Here is a 12,184-nt window from a genome sequence, read left to right as displayed (position 1 = left end):
TGGGACAATTTCCCCCTTTCCCTGGAAGCCCCGACACCAGCATCCAAAACAGGCGATCAAGTCCACTGCTAATCTGCTCAACAAGTATCTTAAGGATCTTTTCTAAAAAGTGAGGACACAAGAAGGATGGCATCTTAAATATTATTGGCAAACACTTGAGCAAGGAAGAAAAGATGTGGAAATTAGAACAGAAAGGGTAAGGAAAGAGGTGGAAGGGCAGCAGAGATAAAACCCTTATCTACTTCACTTTTTTTTTCTAGTTAGCAGTAACCTCCCTTGGACATTCAAAATCCTATGTCAGCACAGCACACGATCCTTGAGGTGCGAACTCCTGACATATCTGTCAGACTTAACATTTTATCTACATTACATGAAACTGAAAGTTTTTATGTTGTAAATATATATTTATTTTAATATTCTATTTTCCTCATAAATGTACATTTAAGTGACACATATCTTTTGTGTTTTCCTAGGATTATTTTAAGAGGTAAAATGAAAAAATTCCCAATGACAATAAATAAAATCAGTATGCAAGCAAAGTGACTGTATCCCTGTAAAACACTATTCAAATCTAATTAATCTTGTTCTGTTACTATACTCCTTGGCCCTCCACTGTCAACCAGAAAGTTAAAGTTTCAGCTCAAGAGTATCAATCACATTTCCATTCCAACAACTTTATGATTAGCAAATAAAAGAAAAACAAGCACTAGCACCTTTACTTCCTTCTAGTCTATGTATTTAAAGTTCGTAATTCAATAAGATTTTTTTAATTATTGCCAATATTAACATTGTTGTGGGAAAGGCTGGTTTTTGAAATAGCTATGCACATTTATGCATCAAATTCTAAGACAGCAAATTTCAATGACTGTCAATTTTACAAAACTCAGAGCTAATAAAAATAAATTATGGCCAATGATCAAAGTGCACAAGGAGAGAGTATAAGTGCCAAAGATGATGAGCTACATATTAATAAAAACATGCAATTTAAAAGCCTGGATTTTTCTTAAAAATATATACATATAAATTACATTTTGAAGAATTATGAACAGATTACCCTAGTAAATCCAATTGCTAAATTCTAAAATGGATGTATAGCAGTTCTACCTTCAAAAAACGTTACACATGACATGTCCACCTTGGCTAGTCCATGAGTACCTCAAAATAGAGATGTATAGGTAGACTTAATTTCATCTTGAGAATTAGATATTTGATCAGTGTAATTCTAATCAACATTCAAATGGGGTGGGAGTTACATTTCTACCTTTACTTAGAAAGTTCAGATTCTGTATAAAAAAACCAATTCTAAACATGGAAAGAAAGGGATTTTTAAAAATACGTAAGAATGGCATAAAGAGGCAATGTTCTTTTCTCTGGTGTTATGACAACTTTCAAGGAGACTCATGACCTGATAGTACATGGTGGGTAAGGAAAGATACAAAGTTTCTAGTGAGAAACAGGCTAAACATTCAGATTACTGGATAAATGAGGTGGGTTAAACATACCCAAATATCTTACACAGATATTTAGTATTCAGACTCTGAAAAACAAATGCCGAGTTAGGCTGCTTCTAATGAAATACATTTTGATGTGACACTGTTAAACTCAAGATGAATAGTTACGAGAAGATAAAAGAGTAGAGAAAGACTAGACACCAAGAAAAGAGTGACCACAGATTCTAAATATTTATTTAATGTGCACAAACAACTGATTGTTAATATCATCAGAATTCTACACCAAATACAAAAGTGTGTTTACAACCAAAGGAATAGGACCATTTAAATTAAGAGCTAATATGAATCCATAGAGTGTACTCGGAGGGAAACTGCCAGTCTGAAATAGTAAGTTACACCAATTGAATGGTGAAATTTAAATACATTGGGAGTTTTATGTTGTAATTTTCTGTACCTTTATAATTGTTCTTATTTATTCTTTCATCACCCCTTACTATGTAATTTTTAAAAACTGACTATGGTAGCTATGGTAGCAATGCTAATAGTAGCCCAATAAAACATCCAGAAGTATGTCACAAAAATCTGAGCATGACTAAGATCCTTGATAGATTACTAGACAAATGCAGGGCCAGTTCTTACTTCTCTCCCCAAGAAATAATACCCATGAAGAGTAAAACCTTTTAGCTATTTATTTATTTGTAACCTAAGCTTACCGAAAAATCATTTCTGCTTAACTATAGGGACAAGCATTTCATTCATTTTGGAATGAAATAGATTTCCATTTTCAGATCCATGGCAATGTTAAACATACAGGTTTCCAAGCAAAAAGGGGCTCCTGCTATAAAAAAGTTTAAAAAACATAATAATACCCATCTAAAATTACTATCTACTAGTCTTTGAAAGGCCTTAACAGTATAATCAATGAATTATTATTAATTTGATATACTAGATACCTAAATTTGTAAATATTAGACAAATTAAGTGATTCACTCAAGATCAGACAGAGAGCACACCCATGGAACTAAAACTCAGCTGCAATTCCACACGAGTAAAATCTCTTTCAAAGCACATACACTTTTCTAACGTGTATCTACATTATAAATTCATGTATCATTTTGAGATAAGTCTCAACCAATAGTTAACCTTCAGTTAAAATAAAAACCCAACAATAGGGCCGGCCAGGTGGCTCAGACGGTTGGAGCTCCTAACTCCGAAGGCTGCCGGTTCGATTCCCACATGGGCCAGTGGGCTCTCAACCACAAGGTTGCCGGTTCAATCCCTTGAGTCCCGCAAGGGATGGTGGGCAGCAACCCCTGCAACCAAGATTGAACACAGCACCTTGAGCTGAGCTGCCCCGGAGCTCCCGGATGGCTCAGTTGGTTGGAGCGCATCTTCTCAACCACAAGGTTGCCGGTTCAACTCCCGCAAGGGATGGTGGCCTGTGCCCCCTGTGACTAACAACGACAACTGGACCTGGAGCTGAGCTGCGCCCTCCACAACTAAGACTGAAAGGACAACAACTTGAAGCTGAACGGCACCCTCCACAACTAAGATTGAAAGGACAACAACTTGACTTGGAAAAAAGGCCTGGAAGTACACACTGTTCCCCAATAAAGTCCTGTTCCCCTTCCCCAATAAAATCTTAAAAAAAAACAAACAAACACCCCCCAACAACAGAAGTTTCCTCAAGTTTAATGAGATCCTTAAAATTTACACCTTTGCATAGTAATGTTCTAAGAAAATGTTTCAATTATATATCTTTTAAGTTATTTAAAAAGTAAAAATCAAATAGGATGAATTTTTATTAGGGGAAGTTAACAGAAATATCTCCCTAAAAAGGTCTTATCTGTATAAACCTCAAATTTGACTTTTTCGTTCCTAATGAAATCTCCATTGCAGGTGTATGACACATCTGCTGAGCTGGTACATCAGCTTTACAGATTTCAGACATGTACCCAATCTCAAGATCTAAGAGTGAAGGTCCTTCCTTACCTTAGGCCCCAAGCCAAGAAACAATACTAAAAAAACAAAAACAAAAAAAAATTACAGTCTACTTGTTTTAGGAAAAGCCAGGACTATAAACCTTTTCCACTTTCAGAAAAATCTACATATCTCTGAATATTGGCTTAATTTGAAGTTCTACCTTTGTGTGGTTTTTGTTTCAGAGGTGAGACAACTAATGAATTAGGCCACGGGTAAAAAACCTCCTGATCCTAATGTGTATCAACCACCATTAAAAATATTCACATTCTTGGGTGGCTGGTTAGCTCAGTTGGTTAGAGTGTGCTGCTGGTAGCACCAAGGTTACCGGTTCGATCCCCACATGGGCTACTGTGAGCTGTACCCTCCTTTAAAAAAAAAAAAAAAATTCACATTCTTCAACTAATAGCTGTTCTTATGGGAAACTAGCCTCAGGAAATAAAGCCAAATATAGAAAATATTACTGGTACCTAAGAGACAGTAAAAATATATGTTTACTGTATAAAAACAGCATTATTTTTAACAGAAAAACGTAAAGTCAAGGTAACCATTCTTATTGTTGAATGCTTATGAAACCTTAGGCATCCAAAGAGATGGTTATAAAAACACACAAATATGAAAAATGCTTCTGGTGTAATGTCAATTGGAGAAATGAAGATAAAAAAATTTTACATTTGAATCAGATTACAACTACATGGAAATTTATACACAGAAGAAAAACTGGAAAGAAACATACACAAATATTTTTATTCTTTTCTCTCCTTTTTGTATTTTCTGTAATGCAAATAATGCTTTTATTTTTACTTTATAAAAAAGTAAAAAACCAAAAAGTTTGAGTCTGAAATCTGTCTCCCAATTATTCCTTTGATAAGACAGTACTGGAAAAATAAGTAAAATCTCAGCTTATTTTATCAAAGAGTATATAGGTGATTATTAAGTTCCAAGAACCTGTTAACAATATTAAAGATATACAAATATTGGTATTTCTACTTCTTTTCAAATAAAAGCTTTCATCTTCCCCTTAATTAATTAGGGGTTTTCATGAATGAATATGATATAGAATAAAATACTCCTAAATTTATTTTGGGGGAAAAAAAATGCATCTACATACATCTGTTAGCTGCAAACACCATTTTGATATTTGGACTATGGCTCCCTAGAGCAGTAGGTACCAGCTAAGCACACCCAGAAAATTGGACTATTAAAAAAAAAAAAATCATACTTTTCTAACCGTAGACCAACCTAAATATACATATAAGGACACTGATCCATTCCAACATTTACTGAACGTTTACTAAATGCCAAGCATCTTGCTGGTAATGGAATTTACTTTGAGCAAGACAGACCTTACCCTGCAGTCACTGGCCAAGAGATGGGTGTGAAAACAAATAATTACAGTACAAAATAACAAATGGTTAAAAAAGGGATTAATAACGAAACAACACTGTGAGAGGATGAGAAAAGACAGTGGTAGAAAACACAGGGCTATAAAAGCAATTTCTGGCTTCTAGCCTATAGCAGTTGGGCCAGGAAGAATGAAGTCAGACATATTTAGGAGGCAGACCAAAGGACGTAAGAACAAGTATGTTCTTAACTTAGTATGCTAAAACTTGCCAAGGAGTCTTCTGGTCAAAATAAGTCCTTTTCAAAAAAACATTTAAAGGTCTCCTTAAACAAGTCCGATAGCAGTTTAGAGGCAAACTAACTTTTTGAAGCCACTGAAGTACAAAACTGTCAGTACTTTCAATTGTAAGAACATGCCTCCAAAATACTCATTTCACCCTAGTAATTTATTTATCAGGGAGGTCACGTCTAACAGCTAGCTGCAAGGTGATGATTTTTCCTCCTGTTTGAGCAACTGCAGACATCAATAGTCAGAGCTTAACTTGATAAGGGTTGCAAACATATAGCAACATGTAAATTCTAGAGTTCAACCAAAGTATACCCCATGACCAATAAATATGAACCAATAAAATAGTCTCAGTCTGTGAACCTATTGCTGCCTTTCCCATCACACTCAGAGATGACCTGTTCAATCTCCTAGTACACTTTAAAAGACCTTGATATGGCCTGATCTCACAGAAACCGCACATCAAGTCTATGGCTTTCACTAGCAATTCCTATTCCTGCCTATTCAGCCCACAATGAGACTCTAGGTCTGTCATGTACTAGAATTATTTTGTAAGTGGCAGTGATGCTTACCATTAATAAGTAAAATATTTTTGCAGAAACTTTAGTGTATTTTCATATTCCAAAAGCCATGAAATTTCATTTATATTTAATGAGTTGAAGTACACAAAGCACTATAAAGTCTGCATCATTAACATTCAAACCATATGTGTGAAGTAGGCTAAAGGCTAACACAATTAACTATGTTTAATAAAGAAAGGTTAGACAATGTCTCCAAAGTCACACAGTGAATTGGAGATAAAGAACTAGAAACTAAATGCCCTGATTCACATAGCAATGCTACCAGGATGTATGGATGGATGGATGGATGGACGGACGGATGGATGGACGGACGGACAGACAGTAGATGGATGGATGGATGGATGGATGGGTAGATGGGTAGATGGGTGGGTGGGTGGATAGGCGAATGGATGGATGGATGGCTGGGTGGGTAGATGGGTGGATGGGTGGGTGGGTGGGTGGATGGGTGGATGGGTGGGTTGGTGGATGGGTGGATGGATGGGTAGATGGGTAGACGGATGGGTGGGTGGATGGGTAGATGGGTAGACGGATGGGTGGGTGGATGGATGGATGGATGGGTGGGTGGGTGGATAGGCGGATGGATGGATGGATGGATGGATGGATGGATGGATGGATGGCTGGGTGGGTAGATGGGTAGATGGGTGGATGGGTGGATGAGTGGATGGGTGGATGGATGGATGGATGGGTGGGTGGGTAGATAGGTAAGATGGGTGGATGGGTGGATGGGTAGATGGATGGATGGATGGATGGGAGGGTGAACAGGCAGATGAAAGGACGGACAAATAGTAGATGGATGCAACTGTCCAGAAAGTATTACAAACCCCTCTACTCTTTTCAAGACATATACCAAGACTAATTTTTACAATAAGCCAAACAAGCAGTGGTAAACTATATATATTCAATATGTAAATACAACATTTCCCATTAGAGATTTTTTTTGGTAGAAATGCATGTTTGGTATTGAAAAATGCTTGCCTGAACTTTTACTACACTTGTAGAAATTTTTTCAGTGATTCATTTACCACCTAGATATACTTACTTTTAAGGGGTTCACCTACTTAAAATGAGAAGTTATTTTTGATAGAAACCACAACATCTCCTAATTGTGCATAATCCCTACGTAGTCTCTATGACTAGGATATCTAAGATATTTTGAAAGTAAGGCAAGATGAGGACCCCAAACAAAGATCTGTGAGTTCAGTCTGTTCAAGCAGCAGTAGGAAAAGACACAGAGAAACTTCTTGACTGAGATGGTTTTTCTCCCCTTTATGCATTGCCAACAAAAAATGGTCTGGGTTTTCCCCAGCCAATTAAGGAGTCATTTCTTCCAGGCTCCTTCCTTCTCTCTTTCGTCTAGTAAAAGTAAAGATATGTCCCACATCTACGAAAAGGAGAGGAAGGTAACAGATGAGCTCTTAAAAGCACATGATTATTTCCAACTTGTCTACAGGCAATCACCACATGTAAACTGCATTGGTTTGGAAACACCATTACATGCCTTTGTTTCACCAGTGATATAAAGTAACATGTTTAAAACCCCTAAAAAAACAAAAACTTTCAGAAATTTAGTTAACTGTAAATTAAATAAGAAAGTGCAGTGGGAAATCATGTGCACAACCCCAGTATGATTCCAGCATATCCACTGCAAATATACTATCTGAAAGGCTAACAACTGCTCTGAAATGCTATGTTGTAGCAACATGCCAATCTGCCATGAAAATTTTCTTGAATCTGGAATATGCAAAAAGTAAATTTACAAATACAACCCTCTTTAGCATATCATTTATTACATTTTAGGATGTCTAAACAAAACAAAAAATTATCTTCCATGACAACATACTAGAAATGAAAATATATGTGATATCTGCATTTCTATCTGCATTACTATTTCTTATTAACACTTCCATTAAGAACTATTACTTGTGTGAGTTAAACATAAATATTTTTATTTTGTAATTCTAGGAAAGACATATTGTTAAAGTTTACGTTAGTAGTGATTTTACATATTTTTAACCCTAAAAATGTTAACCAAAATTAAAGAGAATAGAAAAAGAAACATGAGTGCTTTGAGTTGAACATGTTTAACTCAAAACAAATGGGCAATGTCACTCCAATAATTTGAATTTTAAAAATAAATTTTAGGGGGCCGGCCCGGTGGCTCAGGAGGTTAGAGCTCCATGCTCCTAATTTCGAAGGCTGTCGGTTCGATTCCGACATGGGCCAGTGGGCTCTCAACCACAAGGTTGCCAGTTCTATTCCTCGAGTCCCGCAAGGGATGGTGGGCAGCGCCCCCTGCAACTAAGATTGAACACGGCACCTTGAGCTGAGCTGCCGCTGAGCTCCCGGATGGCTCAGTTGGTTGGAGGGCATCCTCTCAACCACAAGGTTGCCAGTTCGACTCCTGCAAGGGATGGTGGGCTGTGCCCTTTGCAACTAGAAAACGGCAACTGGACCTGGAGCTGAGCTGCGCCCTCCACAACTAAGACTGAAAGGACAACAACTTGACTTGGAAAAAAGGCCTGGAAGTACACACTAAACTCCTGTTCCCCTTCCCCAATAAAAATCTTAAAAATAAATAAATAAATGAAATAAAATAAATTTTAAAATGGGGAAACTAAAATAATCATTTTGAAAGGTAACTTTTACTCATAAAAACTAAGTACCTATGAACATTTATCAGTATAAATAGCCAAAAAAGCATAGTGAAAACACTAAGGAGGTTTAAGTTCCTACCCAAAATAAATTTTGACATTAAGAACAAAAGCACTACCTAAAGTGAAACATTTTAGGGAGCTTTACAAAACGAAACGAACTACAATGTAAAAACTTGTCACCTTCTACCCAAGACATAAAATATACATTTAATACTTTTAAAATGATGTCTACTAACAAAATCAGAGCTTGTATGAAAAATTGTCATACACACAAAGGCAACAGGAATAGCAGGTGTACAAAAAAAGCAAGAGATACGTTTTTCTGTTTCTTTTTTTTTAATGTTAAATAACACAAGGGTAAAGAATTTTTTTAAACACGTACTTTTTTCAGCCTTTTCCACATATGGTCAATTTCACCAATCAATTTCATTATTTCTCACCTTTATCACAATTCATCTCCATCGTTTTGGAGTTTGCTCTGAAATTTTTTACTTGTAGAAAAGTATGATGCACATTCAAGACTCCCATATTCTACAAAATTTTTCAGTGTGTCCCTAAGTCATTTTCACTTTAACGCAACCATCACTATTGTAAAACTCAGAAGCCCTTATTGTATATTTATTCATACCTGTGCTCTATGCACACACTCCTCATCCTCAGAATGCAAATACCACTTCAGACATCAAATTGCCCTCATGCCGCCTCCCTTACCCATCCTACCCATCACAAGGCAGACACATTGGACTACGGATGACCCTCTTTCCTAGACGTTATCCTCCCACCCCAAGAAACCAAAGTAGCAAAACAACAGAAGTTAAGATTTCTCAGGACCAGAAAAACAGGGAAGTAGCTGTTGTCTCAACAGCCCCAACTTTACCATACCTCCACACCTCCCAAACTACCCCTCACTTTCACTTCTGAAAAACTCAACTTTTCCACTAAAGTGATCTGACCTAATGAATCAAAGCCTGCCCGTCTCCTCCTCTACCCCCTTTCTTTCGGTCAGAAAGCCCTCACCACCAATAGGAAGAAGAAGCAATGAGGAAGGGCCAGGAACTTATCCTTTTCCTTCCCATGCCTTCCTTCCCAAGAAGGTGCAAGAGATCTCTCCCCAACCTTCCTTCCAGCATTCCCTCCAGATGTATTTCAGAGACCAGCTCTACCCCAGTATCCCAAATAAACACTCCACAACCCTACCTGGTTAAAATGGTTATAAAACAAACAAAAAATGGATACCTCTGCTCTCCCTTACACTGTCCCTAATATTACACAAAATATTTTTTTTAAAAACAAGCCCCTCTCTTTCTTTTCAGCCTCCCAACAATAATCCTACACCCCAATATCTTCAGCTGTCCTCTCAATCTTTCAACAATATTTACAAAACTCTTACTTCTTTCCTACCCTTTTACTCCTCCAATACTGGTCTCTAAAAATCCCTAGGTGCTGCAGGTATACCCCCCCCTTCAGCCCCTCCTCCAATAATAATATTAGATATCAGGGTAACCCTTACAACCCACAATCAAACATAAACATCTCAATTTTTCCCAACTCCCAATGGTCTTCAAAAATCGTCAGGTCTCCTAGTACTATCAGTTCCTCAATAATATTTTTAAATCCCTTAATACCCTTGCTATCATACTTATCAGCTCCCCAGTAATCCCTAAAATACTTCAATGCGTACACATCCTCCTTTTCAACTACCTCATATTCTTCAAATACCTTTCTATTCCTGAACCCTTAGAGTTCATCAATAATCGCTATAAAGCCCTCAATGTCCCTACTATCCCTTTCTGCCCTTATGTTTTTAAAAGGCCTCGATACTCTGCTTCTAGATCTCCTAGTCCCGGAGTAACAGTGTTTGTAAAGCCCTCGCTATCCTGCTAGTCCTTTCAAGATCACAATATTCACATTTAAAAATCCCTCGATAGCCCTGCTAGCCCTCTCAGTTCTCAAACAGCAATATTTTAAACTCTCTCACTATTCCTGTTACCCATTATAGCACCCCAATATCTATACTTAACCCTCGCAGTCCTTGCCCCCCCCCCGGGCCCCACAGCCACACCGCCTCTCTGCCCCTTGCTCTCCCTCCCCTCCCCCTCATCCCCCCACAATGGTGATAGTACTACAGAGAAGACGTCGCCGGGACCTCCGGACCGCGGCCCTTCAGCTGCGCCCTTCCTCACGCCGCCTCCCCTCCCCCCACGCCCCCGCGGGCCCCCCAACGCCCACGTTCGCCGGCCCCGGCCCAGCCTGGCTCACTCACATCGGCTCCAATAACTTGGCCAGCCAGGACTTGAGGGCATCCACATCCTCTATGAGCATGGTGCAGGAAAGGCGGGCTCGGCCGCCGCTCTTGTTCAGGCCTGCTGCGGGTCTCCCCTCGCCGCCTCCTCACGCCCTCTTCACAGTTCTCAGTGCCCCAGCCCACCCGGCATCTTAAAAGACTTCAACCTACTCCCCCGGCCGGGGCCTAACAGGAACTAACCCAAGAGCCCTCACTCAACGCGACGGCTCAGGAGGGCGGGAGATAGCACCAAGTGGCGGGCGCGAGAGCCAATAGAAGAGAGAGGGCCGTGAGCACAAAGCCAATGAGAAGACTCACTCGTCCCGCCGGCCAGTCGTACCCAGTTAAGGAGGGATATAGCAAGGTAGGTGGAGAGCTTACGTGAACTCCTGGTGCAAGATGGTATCTTGGGAAAGGTGCTGTGCCTCTTAAAGGGGCCGTGGCGCCTTTTTAACCACGCCGCCGTCCGACGCGGCATACCCGTGCCTGCTGCTGGGAGTGCCTGGGGGAACCCGGAGAGCCCCTCATCCTGGTTCCTTCCTCTCGTTTTTCCTGGAAACACACACTAGTGTCCCGAGATGACTCAGCTGTAGTAAATCTGCAACACAACGTGCAATACGTTCACATTCGATACATTGCATAGAATGCAAAATTTTACTTTTTTTCCTTACACACACATTTTACTCGGCGCACATGCTTGTATTTTTTTTGCCGCTCTGCTTAAATTACGCAGAATGTTTCTGACAACCATGCCTTGGATTCCACTAATCGTCATTTTTAAAACGTGGCGCATGGATGTAAAAGACTGAAGCCATTTCGATTTTACCAGTATTTTTTCATATAAGCTTTATTTAAGCAGAAAAACGATTCCAATAGTTTTTAAATTCTCTTTTGACTGCATATCTAAAATTCAGTGGGGATTTTTTGCAGGGAGATATTTTTGTCAGCAAAAAACTTTTAAAAAAATAATTTTAAGAAAATCGAAATTACCGAAACAGGCAACTTAGTTTGTACTAGATGAGAAATTCCTTTTAGAATTTTGAAATTACTAGCTTGGCACTGGTGTTAAAATGTTTAATCAACAACAAATACTAAGCACCTGCTATATGCCTGCCCTGTGTAAGGCACTAGGATTCTAATTGTGAGCAAAACAATCCCTCTTAGGAAGCTGAACAGTTTATGGGGTTATGCATTATAATAATAACATTTTGAAAATTACCTGATGAGCATACACCTCTCATAAAAGAGATGGGTCAAGCCAAAATAAGCAGGTATATACTATATACACATGGAGCAGATGTAGGCAAACTTTTTCTGTAAATGGGCTTAGATAGTAAATATTTTTGGTTTTGTGGTCCCTGAGGTCTCTGGCAACTACTCAATTCTGCCCTCTTGGCATGAAACTGGCCACAGGTAATATGTAAACGAATGATCGTGGCTGTGTTCCAATAAAACTTATATGAAAATTTCCATTTTAAATAATTTTCACATGTCACAACATACTATTCCCTTGATTTTTTTTCTTCGACCATTTGAAAGTGTAAAAGCCATTGCTACCTCTTTGGTGTACAGAAACAGGTGCTAACAGGGATTGCTGGCTGCAG

General features: G+C 38.9%; 1 protein-coding gene across 2 annotated transcripts in view; it reads right to left on the bottom strand.

Annotated features, from left to right (window-relative positions):
- Positions 1-10,794, bottom strand: part of RBM27 (RNA binding motif protein 27) — a 62,487-nt gene extending 51,693 nt beyond the window's left edge. For both annotated transcript variants that reach the window (XM_033096437.1, XM_033096438.1), the window contains exon 1: positions 10,560-10,794. In XM_033096437.1, coding sequence (XP_032952328.1) covers positions 10,560-10,618 — 59 coding nt within the window. In that variant the 5' untranslated portion in view covers positions 10,619-10,794. The remainder of the gene's footprint in view (positions 1-10,559) is intronic.
- Positions 10,795-12,184: the final 1,390 nt, after the last annotated feature.

This window comes from Rhinolophus ferrumequinum, chromosome 24 (assembly GCF_004115265.2).
Source record: "Rhinolophus ferrumequinum isolate MPI-CBG mRhiFer1 chromosome 24, mRhiFer1_v1.p, whole genome shotgun sequence".
In the NCBI taxonomy this organism is placed as follows: Eukaryota; Metazoa; Chordata; class Mammalia; order Chiroptera; family Rhinolophidae; genus Rhinolophus; species Rhinolophus ferrumequinum.
Note: the sequence above shows the minus strand (reverse complement) of the source record. Positions and strands in the feature narration are given on the sequence as shown.